The following is a 27,912-nucleotide window of genomic DNA, read 5'->3' on the forward strand; positions in this document are numbered from 1 at the left end:
CCTCCATGTTTACTTCCGGAAACACTGAGCTCTTCTTCTTCTTCTTTTATGGCGGTTGGCAGAACGCTGACTCTATGGCGCCCTCTACTGCGCATGTGGGACACTTTCAGGTCGTTTGCCCGTCAGAACACATATAGGTCGCATTTACTGGCAGTGTGAACGGCTCAGCAAAAAAAATCGGAATTGAGTCACTTCAGGCTGCAGGGTGAACGCAGCCTTAGATTCATAGCCAACTTTTAAAAATCTCAAGAAAATGACTGAGAACTCAACTTTGACCTGGGAACACATTACAGGCGTGACTCTGTCATAGATGTCATCATTCACATGCAGAAAATGCTCACTACATTTTGCCATTTTCTGGCGCCCCCTCTAGGGCAGCGCCCCTGTAGGTTTACCTATTTTTATCAAAACACAGTCACTTCCAATAACTTCCAGAAACTCCTGAAGTTATGGCCATGAATGACTCTGTAGTTAATTATTCGGGTCTTTTCTCCCCCGCTGGATGAAAGCTGGTTTGTTTTGAGGTCTGAGCAGCCGCTCCTGATGATGATGATGATGATGATATCTGCGCGCCTGCAGGTGATTCCTTTAAGACCAGGGGGAGGAAGAGGAGGAGTGCAGCGGGTCGCCACGTCTCAACACATTCCATATTCTCTGTGGCAGCCCGGTGACCTGGAGCCTCTTCCTGCTGGTCCTGATGCTGCAGCTGCTGCTGATGCTGCTGCTGCTGCTGGGATCATGAAGCGGCTCTCAGCTCTGGTTGCCTCTGGAAACTCGCCTCCTCCATCATATTAATGGAATAATAATGTGATTGATTGGTCATTTCCGTGGAGAAATGCTGTTTGCTGCTTCCTGAGCGCGCAGGGATCTTCAGAGAACTTTGCTCCTGCTGGTGAGGAGGAGCCGGACGGGCAGGAGGTCCATTCAGGTTTTCATTTCCCCGCTTCTGCTCCGAGGAGGAGGAGGAAGAGGAGGAACATGGAGCCCCTCCGCGGCTCTCCGGAGCGCATCAGGCGGTTCCAGCAGCGGGAGCTTCCGGCTGCTGATGTGCAGCTCTGCGAGCGGACCGAGCTGTAGCGGAACCGAACCGAGCCGGCTTTCAGCGCGTCCCTGCGTCGCAGTAGAGGACGGGGAGGAGGAGGAGGAGAAGGAGGAGGAGGTGGAGGAGGAGGAGGTGGTGGAGGCATCGATGCAATTTTATTTTGACTTTGCATTTTATTATGAGCGCAGAGGAGGGAGATGCGGGACCGGCGTGCGGGGAGGCGGCGGGAGCTCCGGCCGCCAAGCAGCGCCTCACCTGGGAGGAGAGCGACCCGCTCGGCTCCCAAGGACGTCCGCAGCCCGACGGCGAGGAGGAGCCGCAGCCCGGAGAGGATGAGGAGGAGGAAGAGGAGGCAGAGGGCCGCGCGCCTGCGGCTGACGCCGAGAAAATCAGCGGGGAGGAAAACGGGGGCAATACTTCCAGCGAGGAGGGGGCGGTGGGGGGCAGATGTGGCAAAACGCGGGCGATGCCTTCAACCTGCAGCAGCGAGACGTGCATCCCGACCCCGAGCTGCAGGATCTGCTTCCAGGGAGCCGAACAGGTAGGCTGCTGGTTCTACTAGGTCTGATGGTTCTGTTCGCACATCTGTCACCAGCTCGACCCGATCAGATCACAAACTGCGGTTCTGTTAGTGGTGAAGTAGGGCTGAAGGTGAGCATGCTGCCCTGTGATTGGCTGACGGCAGCAGCTCGTGCTGCTGGAGATCAGATCAGAGCAGGAACCAGAACACGAACCCAAACATGCACAGCTGGAAGTCTGTTTAACGGAACCTGCCTGAAGTGACCTCTGACCTCCCCGAGTTACCGCAGCAGCTCGGTGAAAACGTTATTTTATAAATTATAAAAGGATAATTGAATTTATTGTTACTATACACAATGAGATGGCAAAGATAGCAACTCTAGATATTTCTCTATATACAAAGTAAGACGTTTCCATACATGCATATCTATACCTAGGTATAGAAATATTCGAAATATTTATACATTTATAGATCTATGCATCTATCCTGTACAGATCTATACATCTAGAGATCACATCATATTTTCTTCAGCTGTTGTTCTAGACATGTACATCAGTATAACTGTATAGAATCACTGAGTTCTGTATTTTTATTTTTACATCAGGAATAAATCTTAAAAAATTATTAAAATGAATGAAATGCAAAATAAATTAAAATGTGCAGGAGGTGGTTTGCGGTAAGATTAAACATTTATTTAGTGCATCGTTTACGGAGCCTCATGAAAGTTGTCCTAACTTTCTGGATTGTTTCACTTTGTGTGACGTAACATTAGGGACGGGCTTTTATCATATCGTTTATCGTCCATCAGGATAAAATTCTCATTAACATTTTGATTTATCAGAATGATAAACTCGGGTGCAGATTATCAAAATAAGTGATAAAGTCATAAAAAGTGTTGTAAAACCCTGAGCTGCTGGGTATCTGTCACCTCAGAGGTGCAGGACAGCGACCCAAACATAAAATCTCATCCCAAAGTGACGCACCAATTTGTCTGCCCGTCTTCCTGAAAGCGGATGGACAGACGTGGACGTGGAGGACAAATGGACCGTCAGTCCAGGCTGAAACCTGAGACGCTGCAGGCCTGTGACAGCAGCGTCCTGATGAGGACGATTCATCGCTGCCAGAGCTGAAGGGAAGCAGGAGAACGGGCAGCAAGCGCCTAAGTGGACATCCTGTCCTCCCAACGTGGGCTCCAGCCTGTTAGCAGATCAAATCTAATCACTCCGCCTCCGGGTCCAGACTCATGGCTGCTGTGAAGCACAGCCTGGAGGCTGGGAGAAGCTCAGTTATCTGCTTTTTAAAAACTGATCAAATCCACAGTTTGACTTTTTCTGCTGCCTAAAGTTGCATCATCAGATCAGTTTGAGGAATTAAAGCTTCCACCTCTGAGAAACATTTTATCTATTCATTAAAATGCAACATTACTGTCAGTAAAAGCCAATATTTCATCTTTTGTGATAAAATGAACTTTTTAAGAGTTTTTAATTGATTCCAGACATTTAGAGTTTCTGACGATCCGTCGACGTTTCAGACCTCCATAACGTTTCAGACCTCCATAACGTTTCAGACCTCCATAACGTTTCAGACCTCCATAACGTTTCAGACCTCCATAACGTTTCAGACCTCCATAACGTTTCAGACCTCCATAACGTTTCAGACCTCCATAACGTTTCATACCTCCATAACGTTTCAGACCTCCATAACGTTTCATACCTCCATAACGTTTCATACCTCCATAACGTTTCAGACCTCCATAACGTTTCAGACCTCCATAACGTTTCAGACCTCCATAACGTTTCAGACCTCCATAACGTTTCATACCTCCATAACGTTTCAGACCTCCATAACGTTTCATACCTCCATAACATTTCATACCTTCATAACGTTTCATACCTCCATAACATTTCATACCTTCATAACGTTTCAGACCTCCATAACGTTTCATAACGTTTCATACCTCCATAAAGTTTCAGACCTCCATAACGTTTCATAAAGTTTCATAAAGTTTCATAAAGTTTCAGACCTCCATAACGTTTCAGACCTCCATAACGTTTCAGACCTCCATAACGTTTCAGACCTCCATAACATTTCATACCTTCATAACGTTTCATAACGTTTCATAAAGTTTCATAAAGTTTCATACCTCCATAACGTTTCATACCTCCATAACGTTTCAGACCTCCATAACGTTTCATACCTCCATAACGTTTCAGACCTCCATAACGTTTCATAACGTTTCATAACGTTTCATAAAGTTTCATAAAGTTTCAGACCTCCATAACGTTTCAGACCTTCATAACGTTTCAGACCTCCATAACGTTTCAGACCTCCATAACGTTTCAGACCTCCATAACATTTCATACCTTCATAACGTTTCATAACGTTTCATACCTCCACAACGTTTCAGACCTCCATAACGTTTCAGACCTCCATAACATTTCATACCTTCATAACGTTTCATAACGTTTCATAAAGTTTCATAAAGTTTCATACCTCCATAACGTTTCATACCTCCATAACGTTTCAGACCTCCATAACGTTTCAGACCTCCATAACATTTCATAACGTTTCATTCCTCCATAACGTTTCAGACCTCCATAACGTTTCATACCTCCATAACGTTTCATACCTCCATAACGTTTCATAACGTTTCATACCTCCATAACGTTTCATACCTCCATAACGTTTCAGACCTCCATAACGTTTCAGACCTCCATAACGTTTCAGACCTCCATAACGTTTCATACCTCCATAACGTTTCATAACGTTTCATACCTCCATAACGTTTCATACCTCCATAACGTTTCAGACCTCCATAACGTTTCAGACCTCCATAACATTTCATAACGTTTCATTCCTCCATAACGTTTCATTCCTCCATAACGTTTCATACCTCCATAACGTTTCATACCTCCATAACGTTTCATAACGTTTCATACCTCCATAACGTTTCATACCTCCATAACGTTTCATACTTCCATAACGTTTCATACCTCCATAACGTTTCAGACCTCCATAACGTTTCATACCTCCATAACGTTTCATAACGTTTCATACCTCCATAACGTTTCATACCTCCATAACGTTTCATACCTCCATAACGTTTCAGACCTCCATAACGTTTCATACCTCCATAACGTTTCAGACCTCCATAACGTTTCAGACCTCCATAACGTTTCATACCTCCATAACGTTTCAGACCTCCATAACGTTTCAGACCTCCATAACGTTTCATAACGTTTCAGACCTCCATAACGTTTCATACCTCCATAACGTTTCATACCTCCATAACGTTTCAGACCTCCATAACGTTTCAGACCTTCATAACGTTTCAGACCTTCATAACGTTTCAGACCTCCATAACGTTTCATAACGTTTCATACCTCCATAACGTTTCAGACCTCCATAACGTTTCAGACCTTCATAACGTTTCAGACCTTCATAACGTTTCAGACCTCCATAACGTTTCATAACGTTTCAGACCTCCAAAACGTTTCAGACCTCCATAACGTTTCATAACGTTTCAGACCTCCATAACGTTTCAGACCTCCATAACGTTTCAGACCTTCATAACGTTTCAGACCTCCATAACGTTTCATAACGTTTCATACCTCCATAACGTTTCAGACCTCCATAACGTTTCATACCTCCATAACGTTTCATACCTCCATAACGTTTCATACCTCCATAACGTTTCATACCTCCATAACGTTTCAGACCTTCATAACGTTTCAGACCTTCATAACGTTTCAGACCTCCATAACGTTTCATAACGTTTCAGACCTCCAAAACGTTTCAGACCTCCATAACGTTTCATAACGTTTCAGACCTCCAAAACGTTTCAGACCTCCATAACGTTTCATAACGTTTCATACCTCCATAACGTTTCAGACCTCCATAACGTTTCATACCTCCATAACGTTTCATACCTCCATAACGTTTCAGACCTCCATAACGTTTCAGACCTTCATAACGTTTCAGACCTTCATAACGTTTCAGACCTCCAAAACGTTTCAGACCTCCATAACGTTTCATACCTCCAAAACGTTTCAGACCTCCATAACGTTTCATAACGTTTCATACCTCCATAACGTTTCAGACCTTCATAACGTTTCAGACCTCCATAACGTTTCATAACGTTTCATACCTCCATAACGTTTCAGACCTTCATAACGTTTCAGACCTCCATAACGTTTCATAACGTTTCAGACCTCCAAAACGTTTCAGACCTCCATAACGTTTCATAACGTTTCATACCTCCTTAACGTTTCAGACCTCCATAACGTTTCATACCTCCATAACGTTTCAGACCTCCATAACGTTTCAGACCTCCATAACGTTTCATAACGTTTCATACCTCCATAACGTTTCAGACCTCCATAACGTTTCAGACCTCCATAACGTTTCATAACGTTTCATACCTCCATAACGTTTCAGACCTCCAAAACGTTTCAGACCTCCATAACGTTTCATACCTCCATAACGTTTCATACCTCCATAACGTTTCAGACCTCCATAACGTTTCATACCTCCATAACGTTTCAGACCTCCATAACGTTTCATAACGTTTCATACCTCCATAACGTTTCAGACCTCCATAACGTTTCAGACCTCCATAACATTTCATACCTTCATAACGTTTCATACCTCCATAACGTTTCAGACCTCCATAACGTTTCAGACCTCCATAACGTTTCATACCTCCATAACGTTTCATACCTCCATAACATTTTATACCTTCATAACGTTTCATACCTCCATAACGTTTCAGACCTCCATAACGTTTCAGACCTCCATAACGTTTCATACCTCCATAACGTTTCATACCTCGATAACATTTTATACCTTCATAACGTTTCATACCTCCATAAAGTTTCAGACCTCCATAACGTTTCAGACCTCCATAACGTTTCATAAAGTTTCATAAAGTTTCATAAAGTTTCAGACCTCCATAACGTTTCAGACCTTCATAACGTTTCATACCTCCATAACGTTTCATACCTCCATAACGTTTCAGACCTCCATAACGTTTCATAACGTTTCAGACCTCCATAACGTTTCAGACCTTCATAACGTTTCATACCTCCATAACGTTTCATACCTCCATAACGTTTCAGACCTCCATAACGTTTCAGACCTCCATAACGTTTCATAACGTTTCATACCTCCATAACGTTTCAGACCTCCATAACGTTTCATAACGTTTCATACCTCCATAACGTTTCATACCTCCATAACGTTTCATAACGTTTCATACCTCCATAACGTTTCATACCTCCATAACGTTTCAGACCTCCATAACGTTTCATAACGTTTCATACCTCCATAACGTTTCAGACCTCCATAACGTTTCATAACGTTTCATACCTCCATAACGTTTCAGACCTTCATAACGTTTCATACCTCCATAACGTTTCATACCTCCATAACGTTTCAGACCTCCATAACGTTTCATACCTCCATAACGTTTCATACCTCCATAACGTTTCAGACCTCCATAACGTTTCATAACGTTTCATACCTCCATAACGTTTCAGACCTCCATAACGTTTCATAACGTTTCATACCTCCATAACGTTTCAGACCTCCATAACGTTTCATAACGTTTCATACCTCCATAACGTTTCAGACCTCCATAACGTTTCATACCTCCATAACGTTTCAGACCTCCATAACGTGTCAGACCTCCATAACGTTTCAGACCTCCATAACGTTTCATACCTCCATAACGTTTCAGACCTCCATAACGTTTCAGACCTCCATAACGTTTCAGACCTCCATAACGTTTCATAACGTTTCAGACCTCCATAACGTTTCAGACCTTCATAACGTTTCAGACCTCCATAACGTTTCATAACGTTTCAGACCTCCATAACGTTTCAGACCTCCATAACGTTTCATAACGTTTCAGACCTCCATAACGTTTCAGACCTCCATAACGTTTCATAACGTTTCAGACCTCCATAACGTTTCAGACCTCCATAACGTTTCATACCTCCATAACGTTTCATACCTCCATAACGTTTCAGACCTCCATAACGTTTCATACCTCCATAACGTTTCAGACCTCCATAACGTTTCATACCTCCATAACGTTTCAGACCTCCATAAAGTTTCATAACGTTTCAGACCTCCATAACGTTTCAGACCTTCATAACGTTTCAGACCTCCATAACGTTTCAGACCTCCATAACGTTTCATAACGTTTCAGACCTCCATAACGTTTCATAACGTTTCATACCTCCATAACGTTTCAGACCTCCATAACGTTTCAGACCTCCATAACGTTTCATAACGTTTCATACCTCCATAACGTTTCAGACCTCCATAACGTTTCATACCTCCATAACGTTTCAGACCTCCATAACGTTTCATACCTCCATAACGTTTCAGACCTCCATAACGTTTCATAACGTTTCAGACCTCCATAACGTTTCAGACCTCCATAACGTTTCATAACGTTTCAGACCTCCATAAAGTTTCAGACCTCCATAACGTTTCATAACGTTTCAGACCTCCATAACGTTTCAGACCTCCATAACGTTTCAGACCTCCATAACGTTTCATAACGTTTCATAACGTTTCAGACCTCCATAACGTTTCAGACCTCCATAACGTTTCATACCTCCATAACGTTTCAGACCTCCATAACGTTTCAGACCTCCATAACGTTTCAGACCTCCATAACGTTTCATAACGTTTCATACCTCCACAACGTTTCAAACCTCCATAACGTTTCCTCATGACAACCACAGACCTCAGTCTGTTTTATGTGATGGATAAACACAAAGGAGTGAATCAGCTTAAACACGTTTACATGCATGGTGGTGGCTGTGTCATGCTGTGGGTTCTGTCAGCATAAACAGAGGAACAGGTCAGAGTTGATGGGCAAGATGAGAAGAAAATCTGGTCAAGGTTATATGGAATTTCTTGAGCTCAAGGCATATTGGTTAGCATGGCCTAGTCAAAGTCCTGAGGTAAAGTTTGTGGTAATAGTTGAAAACAGATTTTGTGCAGGTGCTTGCAACCCAAGCTGGATTCTCTAACTGCCAAATTATGGGAAAGAATATTTTATTCAACACAGATTTCTGAATAAAAACATAAGTTTGATGTTTAGGTTACGAAAAATGTTTTTATTTAATTTCGTAATTATCCTCAACTCGTCATGAGGACAAATGAGGATAAACACAGAAATGGTTCCGACTTTCACTTTAAACAGCTGAATTACATTCAGATGAAAAAGGAAGAGGCACCCATACATCAGGTCTGATGTCATCATAGACGTCAATGGATGTGACGTCATCGATGACATCACAGGCAGTTACTTCAGAGGTCCTTGAATAGCACAGCTGTTAGCGTAGCACAGCATTGTTACCATGGCACGTAGGCGACGTCGCAGACGACGCTCCTCCTACAGGCGTAGGAGGAGGCGGTACTACAGGCGTAGGAGACGCAGAAGCGGCTACTATCGCCGTAGACGCAGGAGATACCGCCGTCGTCGTTATTACTAGTCGCTCACGTTGACCATGTAGCAAGCATTTAGAAAAGCACTAAAAAAAATCATAAAACAATTCATTCAGTTCAATTTACGATGCCGGATAAAACCACCACAGACGGCGGTCCTCCCGTTGTCCTAGAAAAACTCAAAGTCTCCAATCCACGGAAGAGACGAAGCAACATCTCAGCTGTCTAGACGTTGATCCAGCTTCAGTAGGAGCCGCCAATGCAGACGACGCTCCTCCTACAGGCGTAGGAGGAGGCGGTACTACAGGCGAAGGAGACGCAGAAGCGGCTACTATCGCCGTAGACGCAGGAGATACCGCCGTCGTCGTTATTACGGGCAACAAAAAAGGACGGGTGCCCGTAAGCATCTAAAGTCCCCATTTAAACAATTTAAGCAATCTTCTGTGCCGCTATACAGAAGATTGCTGTATAGCGCCGCGCTTTCACGGCCCCCGTTTTCAGCGAACTGTGTGTGTGCGGGTTCATTCAGAAAATATCAGTAGATTTTAAACTGTTTACAGTAGAGCCACGGATGCATTCTGGGTAGAGAATAAAATGAATTTTCTGCACCGCATCACGGGGTGAGAAGAAAACATCCCAGCTGTCATGGAGGCTCCACCAATCCAGGATGATGGTTTCCCAGTCAGCGAAAAAAGGAAGAGGCACCGATGACATCACTGATGTCTTTATGTGTGATGTCATCGATGACATCACATCCACTGATGTCTTTATAGTCATTGATGGCATCACACCCATTGATGTCTTTATATAAATCAATGGGTGTGATGTCATCAATGACATCACATCCATTGATGTCTTTATATACATAAATGGACCTGAACTCAGGGAACAGAGTCTCTCTGTCCATCATGATGATGACCCGGTCCAGTATCATCTAAGGATGGTTGGTGTATTTGAAGACATTATATTGGGAAATTATATTGTTTACTGCAGTCAGAGCATTAAATCAACTGTTTTTGACTTAATGCTCTGACTGACTGTCCACAGAACCCATTTCCAAGTAGCTTTGCTGGAAAAACAAATAAAAAAAAAAATCCAGTTTTTTTTGGCCATCTTTCAAAAATTTCTGTAAAAATAAAAATTGTACAATCTGACTGACCCTGAATATAACACTAAGTGGGATAGTTAACTGAGTAAGACATAAAATAATGAGCTCATTATTTTGTGTTTAGTGATTCTGACATGTTTTTATCAATATTGATGTGAAATTGGCTGTAGATTTAACCCACTTGGCCTGACAGATATTTATTTTACCATCACATCCAAATTCAAAACCACTCCACTTTATTTGCAATGATTTAGATTTTTTCATGTGGTTTATTTGTTAAAACAGACCAAATACAGTGACTGTCCCAAATAAATGTTGTGTTTAGAATATCTGGCCCATATTTACGGAGGACTGAAACTAACATACTTAGAAATAAAAGCAGAAAAATAAATGCACCAGACCTTCCTGAGTTTACTTGAGATAACTTCATATATACTTATTTCATTTTTTGAAAACTTTTTAAATTGAACATCAAGTTTAACAGAACTGCGCAATAAAGAGGTCCAATTTATAAATGTTTTTTATACTTTGTGTTCAGCTGCACATGTTCTATCATTTGAGATGAATACAGATTTTAAAAAGAACAAATGGTCCATTATTTGAATTTTATGTATAATTGCAAATTATATAAAAAATAAAAAATAAAAACGACTGGAAATGACTTGAAATTAAAGGTTCCTGACTTGAGACTTGACTTGAACTTGAGGACAGAGACTTGAGACTTATTTGAGACTTGCAACACGGTGACTTGGTCACACCTCTGCGAATCCACAATGCAAATCCATAATGCGAATCCTTCATCCATAATGCGAATCCAAAATCCATAATGCGAATCCTTCATCCAAAATGCGAATCCTTCATCCAAAATGCGAATCCTTCATCCATAATGCGAATCCTTCATCCAAAATGCGAATCCTTAATCCATAATGCGAATCCAAAATGCGAATCCTTAATCCATAATGCGAATCCAAAATGCGAATCCTTCATCCAAAATGTGAATCCTTCATCCATAATGCGAATCCTTCATCCATAATGCGAATCCAAAATCCAAAATGCGAATCCTTAATCCATAATGCGAATCCAAAATGCAAATCCTTCATCCAAAATGCGAATCCTTCATCCAAAATGCGAATCCTTCATCCAAAATGCGAATCCTTCATCCAAAATGCGAATCCTTAATCCATAATGCGAATCCAAAATGCGAATCCTTCATCCAAAATGCGAATCCTTCATCCAAAATGTGAATCCTTCATCCATAATGCGAATCCTTCATCCATAATGCGAATCCAAAATCCAAAATGCGAATCCTTAATCCATAATGCGAATCCAAAATGCGAATCCTTCATCCAAAATGCGAATCCTTCATCCATAACGCGAATCCTTTATCCATAATGCGAATCCTTCATCCAAAATGCGAATCCTTAATCCAAAATGCGAATCCAAAATCCAAAATGCGAATCCTTAATCCATAATGCGAATCCAAAATCCATAATGCGAATCCTTTATCCATAATGCGAATCCTTCATCCAAAATGCGAATCCTTAATCCAAAATGCGAATCCTTAATCCAAAATGCGAATCCTTAATCCATAATGCGAATCCAAAATCCAAAATGCGAATCCTTAATCCAAAATGCGAATCCTTCATCCATAATGCGAATCCTTCATCCATAATGCGAATCCAAATTGCGAATCCTTAATCCAAAATGCAAATCCTTAATCCAAAATGCGAATCCTTCATCCAAAATGCGAATCCTTCATCCAAAATGCGAATCCTTAATCCATAATGCGAATCCAAAATCCAAAATGCGAATCCTTAATCCAAAATGCGAATCCTTAATCCATAATGCGAATCCAAAATCCATAATGCGAATCCTTCATCCATAATGCGAATTCTTCATCCATAATGCGAATCCTTCATCCATAATGCGAATTCTTCATCCATAATGCGAATCCTTCATCCATAATGCGAATCCAAAATCCAAAATGCGAATCCTTAATCCAAAATGCGAATCCAAAATCCAAAATGCGAATCCTTAATCCATAATGCGAATCCAAAATCCAAAATGCGAATCCTTAATCCAAATTGCGAATCCTTCATCCATAATGCGAATCCTTCATCCAAAATGCGAATCCTTCATCCAAAATGCGAATCCAAAATCCAAATTGCGAATCCTTAATCCAAAATGCAAATCCTTAATCCAAAATGCGAATCCTTCATCCAAAATGCGAATCCAAAATCCAAATTGCGAATCCTTAATCCAAAATGCAAATCCTTAATCCAAAATGCGAATCCTTCATCCAAAATGCGAATCCAAAATCCAAAATGTGAATCCTTCATCCAAAATGCGAATCCAAAATCCATAATGCGAATCCTTAATCCAAAATGCAAATCCTTAATCCAAAATGCGAATCCTTCATCCAAAATGCGAATCCAAAATCCAAAATGCGAATCCTTCATCCAAAATGCGAATCCAAAATCCATAATGCGAATCCTTCATCCAAAATGCGAATCCTTCATCCAAAATGCGAATCCAAAATCCATAATGCGAATCCTTCATCCAAAATGCGAATCCTTCATCCAAAATGCGAATCCAAAATCCAAAATGCAAATCCTTAATCCAAAATGCGAATCCTTCATCCAAAATGTGAATCCAAAATCCATAATGCGAATCCAAAATCCATAATGCGAATTCTTCATCCATAATGCGAATCCTTCATCCATAATGCGAATCCTTCATCCAAAATGCGAATCCAAAATCCAAAATGCGAATCCTTAATCCAAAATGCGAATCCAAAATCCAAAATGCAAATCCTTAATCCATAATGCGAATCCAAAATCCAAAATGCGAATCCTTAATCCAAATTGCGAATCCTTCATCCATAATGCGAATCCTTCATCCATAATGCGAATCCAAATTGCGAATCCTTAATCCAAAATGCAAATCCTTAATCCAAAATGCGAATCCTTCATCCAAAATGCGAATCCAAAATCCAAAATGTGAATCCTTCATCCAAAATGCGAATCCAAAATCCATAATTCGAATCCTTAATCCAAAATGCAAATCCTTAATCCAAAATGCGAATCCTTCATCCAAAATGCGAATCCAAAATCCAAAATGCGAATCCTTCATCCAAAATGCGAATCCAAAATCCATAATGCGAATCCTTCATCCATAATGCGAATCCAAAATCCAAAATGCGAATCCAAAATCCAAAATGCGAATCCAAAATGCGAATCCAAAATGCGAATCCTTAATCCAAAATGCAAATCCTTAATCCAAAATGCGAATCCTTCATCCAAAATGTGAATCCAAAATCCATAATGCGAATCCTTCATCCATAATGCGAATCCAAAATCCAAAATGCGAATCCTTCATCCAAAATGCGAATCCAAAATCCATAATGCGAATCCTTCATCCATAATGCGAATTCTTCATCCATAATGCGAATCCTTCATCCATAATGCGAATCCTTCATCCAAAATGCGAATCCAAAATCCAAAATGCGAATCCTTCATCCAAAATGCAAATCCTTCATCCAAAATGTGAATCCAAAATCCATAATGCGAATCCTTCATCCAAAATGCGAATTCTTCATCCATAATGCGAATCCTTCATCCATAATGCGAATCCTTCATCCATAATGCGAATCCAAAATCCATAATGCGAATTCTTCATCCATAATGCGAATCCTTCATCCATAATGCGAATCCTTCATCCAAAATGCGAATCCAAAATCCAAAATGCGAATCCTTCATCCATAATGCGAATCCTTCATCCAAAATGCGAATCCAAAATCCAAAATGCGAATCCTTCATCCAAAATGCAAATCCTTCATCCATAATGCGAATTCTTCATCCATAATGCGAATCCTTCATCCATAATGCGAATCCTTCATCCATAATGCGAATCCAAAATCCATAATGCGAATCCTTCATCCATAATGCGAATCCTTCATCCATAATGCGAATCCTTCATCCAAAATGCGAATCCAAAATCCAAAATGCGAATCCTTAATCCAAAATGCGAATCCAAAATCCAAAATGCGAATCCTTAATCCATAATGCGAATCCAAAATCCAAAATGCGAATCCTTAATCCAAAATGCGAATCCTTAATCCAAAATGCGAATCCAAAATCCAAAATGCGAATCCTTAATCCATAATGCGAATCCAAAATCCAAAATGCGAATCCTTAATCCAAATTGCGAATCCTTCATCCATAATGCGAATCCAAATTGCGAATCCTTAATCCAAAATGCGAATCCTTCATCCAAAATGCGAATCCAAAATCCAAAATGTGAATCCTTCATCCAAAATGCGAATCCAAAATCCATAATGCGAATCCTTAATCCAAAATGCAAATCCTTAATCCAAAATGCGAATCCTTCATCCAAAATGCGAATCCAAAATCCAAAATGCGAATCCTTCATCCAAAATGCGAATCCAAAATCCATAATGCGAATCCTTCATCCAAAATGCGAATCCTTCATCCAAAATGCGAATCCTTCATCCAAAATGCGAATCCAAAATCCAAAATGCGAATCCTTCATCCAAAATGCAAATCCTTAATCCAAAATGCGAATCCTTCATCCAAAATGTGAATCCAAAATCCATAATGCGAATCCTTCATCCAAAATGCGAATCCAAAATCCATAATGCGAATCCTTAATCCAAAATGCGAATCCTTCATCCAAAATGCGAATCCTTCATCCATAATGCGAATCCTTAATCCATAATGCGAATCCTTCATTCATAATGCGAATCCAAAATCCAAAATGCGAATCCAAAATCCAAAATGCGAATCCAAAATCCAAAATGCGAATCCTTAATCCAAAATGCAAATCCTTCATCCATAATGCGAATCCTTAATCCATAATGCGAATCCAAAATCCAAAATGCGAATCCAAAATCCAAAATGCGAATCCTTAATCCAAAATGCGAATCCTTCATCCATAATGCGAATCCAAAATCCAAAATGCGAATCCTTCATCCAAAATGCGAATCCAAAATCCAAAATGCGAATCCTTCATCCATAATGCGAATCCTTAATCCAAAATGCGAATCCAAAATCCAAAATGCGAATCCAAAATCCAAAATGCGAATCCAAAATCCAAAATGCGAATCCTTCATCCAAAATGCGAATCCAAAATCCATAATGCGAATCCTTCATCCATAATGCGAATCCAAAATCCAAAATGCGAATCCTTCATCCAAAATGCGAATCCAAAATCCATAATGCGAATCCTTCCTCCATAATGCGAATTCTTCATCCATAATGCGAATCCTTCATCCATAATGCGAATTCTTCATCCATAATGCGAATCCTTCATCCATAATGCGAATCCTTCATCCATAATGCGAATCCTTCATCCAAAATGCGAATCCAAAATCCAAAATGCGAATCCAAAATCCAAAATGCGAATCCTTAATCCATAATGCGAATCCAAAATCCAAAATGCGAATCCAAAATCCAAAATGCGAATCCTTAATCCAAAATGCGAATCCTTCATCCATAATGCGAATCCAAAATCCAAAATGCGAATCCTTCATCCAAAATGCGAATCCAAAATCCAAAATGCGAATCCTTCATCCAAAATGCGAATCCTTAATCCAAAATGCGAATCCAAAATCCAAAATGCGAATCCAAAATCCAAAATGCGAATCCAAAATCCAAAATGCGAATCCTTCATCCAAAATGTGAATCCAAAATCCATAATGCGAATCCTTCATCCATAATGCGAATCCAAAATCCAAAATGCGAATCCTTCATCAAAAATGCGAATCCAAAATCCATAATGCGAATCCTTCCTCCATAATGCGAATTCTTCATCCATAATGCGAATTCTTCATCCATAATGCGAATCCTTCATCCAAAATGCGAATCCTTCATCCAAAATGCGAATTCTTCATCCATAATGCGAATCCTTCATCCAAAATGCGAATCCAAAATCCAAAATGCGAATCCTTCATCCAAAATGCGAATCCAAAATCCATAATGCGAATCCTTCCTCCATAATGCGAATTCTTCATCCATAATGCGAATCCTTCATCCATAATGCGAATTCTTCATCCATAATGCGAATCCTTCATCCATAATGCGAATCCTTCATCCATAATGCGAATCCTTCATCCAAAATGCGAATCCAAAATCCAAAATGCGAATCCAAAATCCAAAATGCGAATCCTTAATCCATAATGCGAATCCAAAATCCAAAATGCGAATCCAAAATCCAAAATGCGAATCCTTAATCCAAAATGCGAATCCTTCATCCATAATGCGAATCCAAAATCCAAAATGCGAATCCTTCATCCAAAATGCGAATCCAAAATCCAAAATGCGAATCCTTCATCCATAATGCGAATCCTTAATCCAAAATGCGAATCCAAAATCCAAAATGCGAATCCAAAATCCAAAATGCGAATCCAAAATCCAAAATGCGAATCCTTCATCCAAAATGTGAATCCAAAATCCATAATGCGAATCCTTCATCCATAATGCGAATCCAAAATCCAAAATGCGAATCCTTCATCCAAAATGCGAATCCAAAATCCATAATGCGAATCCTTCCTCCATAATGCGAATTCTTCATCCATAATGCGAATTCTTCATCCATAATGCGAATCCTTCATCCAAAATGCGAATCCAAAATCCAAAATGTGAATCCAAAATCCATAATGCGAATCCTTAATCCATAATGCGAATCCAAAATCCAAAATGCGAATCCTTAATCCAAAATGCGAATCCTTAATCCATAATGCGAATAGTTTCCCAAGGTTGCAACCCTGCGTTAAGCTACGTGGTCCTTTATTCAAGGACTTTCGAAGTAGCACCCTGTGATGTCATCGATGACATCACATCTATTCCGGATAGATGTGTAAAAGAGCACGTCATCGATGACATCACGTCCATGTGGCCATTGATGATGACATCACAGACCAACTGTCACCGATTACGCCCTCTGTGACATCACAGGCCAACTGTCACTAATGACGTCATCAGTGACAATTGGTCTGTGATGGTCATAAATAGATGTGATGTCATCGATGACATCACAGGCAGTTACTTCAGAGGTCCTTGAATAGCACAGCTGTTAGCGTAGCACAGCATTGTTACCATGGCACGTAGGCGACGTCGCAGACGACGCTCCTCCTACAGGCGTAGGAGGAGGCGGTACTACAGGCGAAGGAGACGCAGAAGCGGCTACTATCGCCGTAGACGCAGGAGATACCGCCGTCGTCGTTATTACTAGTCGCTCACGTTGACCATGTAGCAAGCATTGAAAAACCACGAAAAAATGATAAAAAATAATGTTTAAGAAATAAAAAATGATTAAAACACTGGAGGTTGTACTTTCAGTGTTTTTAATCATTTTTTAAACAGGTCAGGTCAGATGACATCATCTACCTTCTTAGATCATACAGGATGATCTAAGAAGGATTACAGATGATGTCATCTGTGTCTTTAAAATGTTTTAAAGAGGCACATAGTGCCATTTTATTGAAAGTATAACTGACACCATCAGTTGTTGTAGATATCAAATAAGCCCTAAAAGAAATTTGACTTAATAATTTAATGCCTTGCAATTGGGCCTCTGTCTCTTTAAATCTTGAGCTCCAGGAAGTCATCCCATCATGGCTGCTCTTTTAACCCTTTTTTACCAGCATTTCTCTGAGCCGTAGCTCCTATAACGAGTTCAGCAGATGTTTGCTAATTGCTGGTGGCTAGTCTGAAGGAGCAGAGTGGAGGCTGCAGCTCTGAGGAGGAGCTCCGTCCTCGAAGGCGGGGCTACGTCCACCCAGGTGTTTCCACCTTCCAGCTTATCTCAGCTGGGTGAAATCTATCCAGCTGTGCAAAACACCTGGGTGGGATCTACGGCCACCCAGGTGTTTTGCACAGCTGAATGGTTGCCGTGGAGATTAAAGGATTTCCCCAACATGCGTGAAAGAATCAAAAACATACTTCAGTTAAGGTTTAAATGAGGGAATAGCATTATAGCATGACATTAAAAAGTTAGTCCCGCTAACCAGAGAGCACATGGGTCAAACTGAAGGCCCGGGGGCCAAATCCGGCCCGCTACAGATTAACCAGGCCTCCTCTTGGTGGGTTTACAGTTCAGTTTCTGGATGATAGGTCCAGAAGCTGAGGAAATCTTTATATATCCTAAACCTGCTTCTCCCTGACCTGCCTGCTGCGCTCCTCATGATGCTGTTTGCTCCCAATAATCTGAGGCGTCACACAGCAGCTGGATTTCTACTGAGATTAGATTAGATTAGATTAGATTAGATTAGATTAGATTAGATTAGATTAGATTAGATTAGATTAGATTCCACACAGCTGGACTCCAGGCAGTCTTCAGCAATCATCAGGCAACTGGTTGCACTCAGAAAACGGGGCTGAATACATTTGCATGTTTTAAGTTTTTCACTTTGATCAGGTATAATTTTCTTCCTGCTTCATGATTGACTATCATCATGTTGTGTTGTTGACCTTTCACATAAAAATCCAATGAAAATGTTCATGTTTGTGCTTATAATGTGAACAAATATGGAAAAATTCAGGGGCTATGAAAACTTTGGTAAGCCACTGTACATATACGTATATGTACAGCTTACATATACGTATATGTACAGCTTACACACATTATAATACGGCATAAATTCATCTATAGACATTTTTAAAATTGTTTTATGATTTTTTTAGTGCTTTTCTAAATGCTTGCTACATGGTCAACGTGAGCGACTAGTAATAACGACGACGGCGGTATCTCCTGCGTCTACGGCGATAGTAGCCGCTTCTGCGTCTCCTACGCCTGTAGTACCGCCTCCTCCTACGCCTGTAGGAGGAGCGTCGTCTGCGACGTCGCCTACGTGCCATGGTAACAATGCTGTGCTACGCTAACAGCTGTGCTATTCAAGGACCTCTGAAGTAACAGCCTGTGATGTCATCGATGACATCACATCCATTGAGGTCTATGATGACATTGATCCATTGATGTCTATGATGATATCAATGGTTGTGATGTCATCGATGACATCACAGGCTGTTACTTCAAAGGTCCTTGAATAACAGTTCTTAGCGTAGCGCAGCATTGTTACCATGGCACGTAGGCGACGTCGCAGACGACGCTCCTCCTACAGACGTAGGAGGAGGCGGTACTACAGGCGTAGGAGACGCAGCAGCGGCTCATATCGCCGTAGACGCAGGAGATACCGCCGTCGTCGTTAGTCGCTAACGTTAAATATGTAGCAAGCAGTTTTAAAACCACTAAAAAAAAAATCTATATTTTGATTATTTCGTAAGAAATAAAAAAATGTATTTATGATAATCTGCTTCTTGTTTGAAACCACGTTGCGTTGCTTAGTAACAACGTCGGCCCTCCTGTCCTAATCAACTTTCACTGCGCTGACTGAATAAAATGATCGCAACCAGGTTTCATCTGTCCAGACGTTGGACGTCTGTCTGTCATACATGTTGCATTTTGCATCAAAAACTTAAAAAGTTGCTAAAACTTTGTTGGTTTATTGTTATTTATTTATTGTTATCTGTTGGAGTTGTGCATTAATGACATTATAATGACAGAAAGTTATATTCAGTCAAACCCAACATGTATCATATGTTAGCATATCTGATATCGTCTTTATTACTGCTAATAAAGACGATATTAGCAGTAATTATATCGTCTTTATTACTGCTCACCGTCCTGTATGATCCAAGAATAAAACAATAAGTTTGACATGGTGAACTTAAGATTATTTTCGTAACTGATTAATCTACCGATTAAATGATTTATTGGACAAAAAGAATTGTCATAATCTGCAGATTCTTCATTTAACCACTTCAGCCTTTTTTATACAATAAAAGATGAAAATAAAGTATTTCAGTTATTTAACTTAATCGTTTTTATTTATTTTTTTTAAACAATAAACATTTTATTGCCTAAAATGCATTTCTTTAATGAGCTATTGATCATTTATATTAAAGGAAATCTTGATGTTTAAACTCAACGTTTAAACGCCAAAATGTGAAAAGTTGATCCATTTCTGCTCGACTTAACGTCAGAACAGCTGATTATTTTTTACCGTATTTAAATCAGGTGGAGATCAAACTTCCACCTGAAGCTCTGGGTGAAACATGTTCACAAAGTTTTATATATTTTTGTGCAGTTTTGTCTTAATTACTGCTCTCAGTGTGTTTGACCAGCAAATTACTTTTTTGAATTTGCCTTCCTGAAGTTAACGATTAATCGATCACTAAAGTAGTTGAGGATTTGTTTGAGTTTGTTTAGTGGTTTTGATCACTTTACCTGCTTTCAGTCAGGATCATAAATAAACTCGGGTCTCTGGGATCTTTAGTTTCTTATCAAAAACACGAGTTTTCATCAAACCCTCCTGCATGGCAGCCTGACCAGCCGGAACCGAAACCGTCTGAGGTCGTTTCAACCCACAAGGTTAATAAGACCAGATGAAAAACGAGCTCTCTGACCGCTGACCTTAATGTCCTGTTAACATGCCGGACACGGCCGGCCTGCGGGTCGGGCCTGCAGGAACTTCTGCGCTGGAAAAACCTCCAGGAAGGAACATAAATAGATAACAGCTGTGATGATTGATGCCAGGCTGCGTCCGGCTGCAGCTTTGAGAAATGATCATTGATTTTCGGCCCTCTTGGTGGACAAGTTATGGGTTTGCTTTGATGGATCACCTGCTGGGGGAGAAAGGAGGCGAGCCGAGGCTGGAAAACAAAGGATTTCTTAACGATGGGAAAAGCCGGATCACGGAAACGAGCGGAGGATTAATCCTGGGTAATCGATGGGAAAGCAGACAGTTTCTCTCTGATTCTGAAGCTTATTGAAGTTGCCACAGGGACTGGAGGCGCAAAATAATACACAAAAAACTGTAACTTTGATCGATGCAGATATTTGATCCTGCTTCCATGACAGCAGTGAGGATTAAACATGGAAGGAATCAGGTTTGTTTCCTGAAAAGAGGAACTTCCTGACACGAGCTGCTGCAGTCTGAGAAAACAGGTTATTGTTCATTTATTCCAGATTTCACTCAGCCTTGTTTTCCTGCCTTCAGACCTGCAGCAACTGGAAACAATAGTTGCTTGAATCATTTATACATTCAGTTTCTGATCAGAAAGCGATGATGTAACGGCTCTTTGTCCGCGCTTAGAGAATCTAACCAGGTGAAACTGTAAAACTCTGCTAACCCAAAGCCTGATGAGCCCTGAACTCTGCAGCTTTTCACTTCACTGTTTGGCTTTTGGCTGCTGGATTCACCTCAAAGCACCGTCATCAATCAGCCGCTAAATCACCGATAAATCACCGATGAGGAAAATCTAAACATTTTCTCCAAAGTTTGACTCTAAAGCAGTGGTTCTTAACCTGGGTTGGATCGAACCGCAGGGGTTCGGCGGAGCCTCTGCCGACCGCGGAGGTAAAAACACACTTGTGTAAAGTCGTGATGACGCCCCGCTTTGCCATCACTTGCTGCAGAGGATCACGTTACATTGCTGAGCCAATCAGAGGATCACGTTACATTGCTGAGCCAATCAGAGGATCACGTTACATTGCTGAGCCAATCAGAGGATCACGTTACATTGCTGAGCCAATCAGAGGATCACGTTACATTGCTGAGCCAATCAGAGGATCACGTTACATTGCTGAGCCAATCAGAGGATCACGTTACATTGCTGAGCCAATCAGAGGATCACGTTACATTGCTGAGCCAATCAGAGGATCACGTTACATTGCTGAGCCAATCAGAGGATCACGTTACATTGCTTAGCCAATCAGAGGATCACGTTACATTGCTTAGCCAATCAGTGCTGCGGAGGAGCCCTGATCGAAGGAGCTCCACTCTCAGCATGAATTTGAACTTTTGTGTTTATTTACTTCAGCAAAACTCAGTTTTTATCAAATTCTATAGTCTAAATCTGCTCCTTAGTCGCATCTATTCGGGGTTGGTACTGCCTCTAGTGGCGTGGGGGTGGTAACACAGCTAATATAATTACATTACTAAATCAGAATACCGGGGTGTAAGAAAGGTTCGGTGAATGCGCATATGTAACTGGGGGGTTCGGTACCTCAAAAAAGGTTAAGAACTGATCTAGAGCCATAAAATGAGTCTGAAGAGTCTTTTGGTTTTTATAATCAAATGTTTGTTTTGCTGCAATAACAGATTAGTTTGGAGCTTCATCACTTTAGAGGACAAAGCATAAAAAGTTTGGATGAAAACAGGAGCAGACATTGTGGAGCCACCAGATTATCACCCAGATTATCACCCAGTGAGATGCTTTTTCTTTCTGTTGCTGAAACTTAACCCAAATTTTGTAATTATGCCAAATTTGACAGAAAATACCTTTTAATGAATAGAAACTGAACAATTCAGAATGATGCTGATTGAACACTGAGGTTATTGTGATGTGAAAATGTTTCTGTCAGATTTACATCCTGTGGGATTAAATTGAAAACTAACAAGTTCAGAAGTCTTTGAATGAAATAGCTGTTAGCTTAGCGCAGCTTTGCTACCATGGTAATGAAAAGTTCATTTTGTTGTATCTCCTTGTAACATTTGAAGTTGTGACTTTTGCCCCAAAGTTTTTCTTTCTCCAGATTATCTCCCAGATTCTCTGCCAGATTATGTCTTGGTTCTGAATTTATTCAACTTTAATTTTAATCATAAAGTCATTATGTTGGTCTGTGCTCAGACTCACCGTGATGATAAAATAAACTCTTCTTCTTCTTCTCCAGATTTCTAGAAAACACCTGAATGTTTTGGACTAGAACCGTTTGGTTTTTAGATTTATTCATAATTTCATCCAGTTGACAATAATTCCTGGATGATGCCGCCATGTTTCTGTGTTGTTGTGTGATAAACACACCTTAAGGTGGACTTTGCTTCCCTGTTAATTAGCCTGTGTGTGTGTGTGTGTGTGTGTGTGTGTCGCAGGGTGACCTGTTGAACCCGTGCCGCTGTGACGGCTCGGTCCGCTACACCCACCAGCAGTGTCTGCTGAAGTGGATCAGTGAACGCGGCTGCTGGACCTGTGAGCTCTGCTGCTACCGCTTCCAGGTCATCGCCATCAACATGAAGACGCCGTGGCAGGTAAACAAGAAGTTTCTGCAGAAACACGGAGCTGCAGCTTAAAGCTCCATGCAGGTTGTGTAAATGAAATGATGAAACGGTTTGTCAGCATCACCGAATTAAACATCCTGACTAATTTACACATAAATTGTCTTTTCAGGTCCTAAAGTGAAAGTCTTAATAGTTTGAGCTGATATTAACTGAGCAGTGATTAAATTATAAAAGATAAAAGTCTGTGTTATGTGTGTTTTCATGTAGATATTAGTGCTCCATGTTGATCTGGGATCTGTTGTTTTTGTATTCTTGATTACATAAAGTTGTGAAATTCAATAAAATAAATAAGAGTATAAGTCATGAAACGACACATATTAGCAGGTTTTTCAGAGTGTAAATAGAACAACTCTTAATTCTCCCATATAAGTGAATTATGTTTATTAATTAGGTGGTTAATCTCTGAAGCCAGCTGGACGTCATTCAGGAGGTTTAAGCAGTTTTACTTTTAATGCATCGTTTTCCTTCTGCCTCACTGCTTTTTGTTGCTACATCAAATAAAACCCCAATAAAATACATTAAAAAACAAGTTTTATTTCCAGTACAGATGAATTAATGTCAGAGACTTGACGTTGTGTGTGTGCGCTGCGCCCTCAGTGGCAGCCCATCACCATCACGCTGGTGGAGAAGGTGCAGATCATCGCCGTGTTCCTCGGCTCCCTCTTCCTGGTGGCCAGCATCTCCTGGCTGCTCTGGTCGGCTCTCAGCCCGCAGGCCGTCTGGCAGCGCCGGGACGTCCTCTTCCAGATCTGCTACGGCATGTACGGCTTCATGGACCTGGTCTGCGTAGGTCCGTCCGCACGCCCAGGAATGACTGGACCATTTTCATGAAATCATTGGTTAGATTTGAATGCATTAATGTGGTTAGCATGACCCGGATGACGGCGGATAAACTCTCTTCATTAGATTCTGTTCCACATTTATATCACTGGAAAACAGGAAGAGATTAATTACAAAATAAAAGTCTAATGGTTTCCTGTGTGTACCTGGTCATTTAAAGAAAATAATTACATTTCCACAATAGAATTTTAGTGATAATTTAAATAATTATGAGAATAAACTGGTATGAGACTAAAGTCAAAATAATACGAGATTTGAGTGATAATATTTTGAGAATAAAGTTGAAATACTGTGAGAATAAATTCATATACATCTTTATTCTCATAAATGTATGATTTATGTTGTGATTGTATTTTTATTTTTTGGCCCTAATCAGTAGTAACGTGGCCCTCAAAGCAAACATTTATTTATTGTGATTTCCTGTCGTTGCAACAGGCCTAATTGTCCACGAGGGGGCAGCAGTGTACAACGTGTTCATGCGCTGGCGGGCCGTGAACCTCCACTGGGACGTCCAGAGTTACGACAAGGCCAAGGACATGGAGGAGACGAGCACCGGCCACTCCTCGCTGGGCCCCAGGACGCTCTGGTTGCCCCTGGCAACCCTCGGGCCCAGCGGGCCGCTGCACCCCACCCAGCTCGGGTCACGGCCGTGGACCTGCCTCTGTCTGGCCCCGTTCTGCCCCGGGCTGGTGCCCGGAAACAGTCTGAGCCAGGACGCCGACTCGGGGGAGGTGGTCATCCGCGTGACGTCGGTCTGAGCCTCGACAGGTGAAACTTTACCTGAACGTTCATCGTGACGTCGGCCTGACCGTTCATCCGCGTGACGTCGGCCTGAACGTTCATCCGCGTGACGTCGGCCTGACCGTTCATCCGCGTGACGTCAGCCTAGGCCTCGGCAGGTGAAACTGTCGTCTGAACGTTCCTGCTTTTATTGGTTGCTGCTTTTCCGGTGTTTCCGATGAGTTGGGCTTGGTGTTTGCCTCCGGGGCCGGTCCCCAAACCAACCTCAGCCAGATAAGGACGGATGTGTTCGGTTGGCACTGTGACGTAACCCTCTCATCCGTCATGAACAGTTTACATGGTAGCATCTAAGACCAAACTGTTGTGTTACATCCGGGTTCTCTGGTACTTTAACGCTTTGACGCCGCATCAGGAAGGTCATTTGAGTCCAACTGTCCTAAAGTCATGTTGGTTCTTTAGGATTTAAATGAAAAAGGTTGAAAAAGTTTAGTGCCAAGAAGTTTTGTCAGAGGGATTCGGACTTTAAGCACTGTGAGCAGAATGACGTCACACCAGAAACTCATTATTTGTTCTTCTCTGAGGAAACGACTTCCTGTTTTGGTTCCTGGGTTTCACCTGTCAGGATGTAATAAAAATGTTTATTTTGCTCAGATTTGAAAAGGCACAATTTGGAGTTTGGTCTTTGACTAGGCCACTGCAACACTTTTATTGCTGTTTTTTTTAGGATTTTTGTCCTACTGACGGTTTCAGCTGTCGGATAAATGGCCTCTCATTTGACGCTTTAATACTTTGTTACACAGAGGAGTCATGGTTGACTCAGCAGCTCCTAAACAATCCCATATCATCATTCTTCCTCCACCGTGCTCGACAGTTGGTATGAGATGTTTTGTGCTAATATTCCAGGTCCAAACATCATAACTTACTGTTCGATCAACGTTGTTCCTGAAGTCTTAAAGTGGCGGTATCGTGTTTTCCAGGCTCATGGTGCCATTTTAGAGCACAATCATGTAGCTATGTTACCTTCAGTTCTTATGAAAATGCTGAATTCGCAATTTAACACCTTGAAATTGGGCCTCTGTCTCTTTAAGAACCTCTTACTCCTTCCAGCACTGCGTCTTCAGGGCTTCATCACAGCAACGCTCCTCCATTATGCTGTTTATAACCGTCCAACCAGGTGTTTGCTAACAGCTGCTACCGCTAGTCTGGAGGAGCAGAGTGGGGAAGCTCCCAGGAGGTTTGTGGGAAAAGACGAAAAAATGTGAGGGTTTTAGGCACACTGAATGGTTGCCATGGAGATTAAAGGATTTCTCAAACATGCGCGAAAGAGTCAAAGCAACACTTCAGGTTTGTTTTCAATGAGAGAAGAAAGTTACAGCATGATGTCAGGCTAAAAAACGTCCATTTTGCATAAAACCGCCCCTTTAAGGCTCATTTTGCCCAGTGTTTTTTAAAATTATCCTTTCATGAACTTTAACTTTCATCCTGCTAGCTGAAAGTTTCTGTGAATATTTTTGGCTCCTGGGATGATTAGCAGCTGCCTTAGATGATTTATTAACGTAATATTTCCCTCCGAACCTGAAACATTTAGGAAACGACCTCATAACTCTTAACACGCCTGTGTGATCCAGACGTAAAGGTGATAAACTCCTGCTTTCACAGACTGTTGAAGCTGCTGCTTCTGATGAGTTCATCTGTGTACTGGAGGTCAGGTTTACATCATTTCACAGCCTGATGAGGAATAGTTTAGTTTATTTATGTCCTGACAGAGAATCTGAATCTCTCTTCATCATAACCTCTCTTCCATCCGAACACCAAAAACAAAACTTGAATCCATCTTAGTAACAATTGAGACGTTTTCTGTATGGAATCAAAGATAACTAAGAGATCTTAGATGGTTTTTCAGTTTAGTTTTTTTTTTTTTAAACCCAGAAGAAATGATCCAAAATCAAATATGCGGGAAGCTGAATTTCATTCCCGCCAAACCCTCGGTGCAATACTGCAGATGGCCACTAGAGACAGGCTGGAGAACATGTGCAGACCGAACTGGATCAGGATCAGAAACAAACGGTTTAAACAAAAGAAGAAGGATGAGATTCAGGAGCTGAGATGGCTTCAATGAGCACAAACTGACGTCAGGATGGTGTCGATTTTAATTTATGTCACTGTTTTCCTTCATTGGCTGGGATGTGCTGCTATAGCAACGCTCAGTTGACATAAATAAATGGGATAAATGAGACGTTTGGGGGCGCTGGGTTTCTGGTTCTGGGGGATTTTGGATCATTTTGGTTCTTTTGGTGCCTTAAGAGGCTGAATATTAACGTCTCATTGTGCAGCACAGATATGACTTGAATGTGACTGTATTTGTTTCCTTTGTATGTAACCTGGTTGTAATGTATAAAGAATGTTTGTACACACAGAGTGAGTTACTTTCTTTAAACTGTGAGATGGAAAACATGGAGAACCAGATCCGATCAAAACGATCCAGATTATTTCCACTGATTATTTCTGATGCTAAAAAGTTTGCATTTTACTTAAAAAAAAAAAAAAAATCCTGGAAAATTTGAGAAAACTGCTCCACTTTTCCTTGCAGAATAGTTTTAACCCGGCTGTTTGTTTTTAGCCTGCTTCATGTCAGACTGATGTGATCAGTGAAGCTGAGATCAGGGCATAAGACAAACTTCAGGTAATTTAACTTATTCATGATTTAACAGGTAAAGGGAACAAATGTCCACTCATTCCAGGTGAGTTTGTTTAGTATTTTTCATTTTAAAACTGATTTTTTTTTTATCTGGATATGTTCGTCAGATGTTTTTTTTTTTTTTTTTTTTTTTTGAAAGAAAAAAAAACTGAAAAAATTTGTAAGGAGAAACTTTTTCACTTCACGTTTTCATCCAGTCCAATGAAGAACACACAGCCAACATGGAGACAAAACTGCTCCCATCTCCGGACTAAGTTAATATTCTGTAAACATGCTTAGTTTACTTCATCAAAGAATGTCCTAAATCAAGAACTTAGCAAAAACATGCTGAATTCTGCACGTTTGTTCTTCCATTTGGGAT

At 41.0% G+C, this 27,912-nt stretch overlaps 1 protein-coding gene and 1 long non-coding RNA gene across 3 annotated transcripts; both read left to right on the forward strand.

Annotated features, from left to right (window-relative positions):
- Window positions 1-640: 640 nt before the first annotated feature.
- marchf11 (membrane-associated ring finger (C3HC4) 11) lies at window positions 641-27,269 on the forward strand. The gene is made up of 4 exons (XM_008434786.3): window positions 641-1,583; window positions 23,087-23,242; window positions 23,870-24,062; window positions 24,548-27,269. Exons 1-4 carry the CDS (start codon window positions 1,221-1,223, stop codon window positions 24,868-24,870), a joined length of 1,035 nt encoding a protein of 344 aa, XP_008433008.1. The 5' UTR covers window positions 641-1,220; the 3' UTR covers window positions 24,871-27,269.
- Window positions 8,932-17,446, forward strand: LOC145547930 (uncharacterized). Of its 2 annotated transcripts, none has more exons than XR_014084213.1 (2): window positions 8,932-9,389; window positions 17,241-17,446. It is a non-coding gene; the product is annotated as an uncharacterized LOC145547930 (long non-coding RNA). The 2 variants fall into 2 exon arrangements; XR_014084214.1 differs by having other exon boundaries at window positions 8,932-9,386.
- Window positions 27,270-27,912: the final 643 nt, after the last annotated feature.

The sequence above is a fragment of the Poecilia reticulata genome, chromosome 17 (genome assembly GCF_904066995.2).
Source record: "Poecilia reticulata chromosome 17, P_reticulata-male-v2, whole genome shotgun sequence".
Classification (NCBI taxonomy): Eukaryota; Metazoa; Chordata; class Actinopteri; order Cyprinodontiformes; family Poeciliidae; genus Poecilia; species Poecilia reticulata.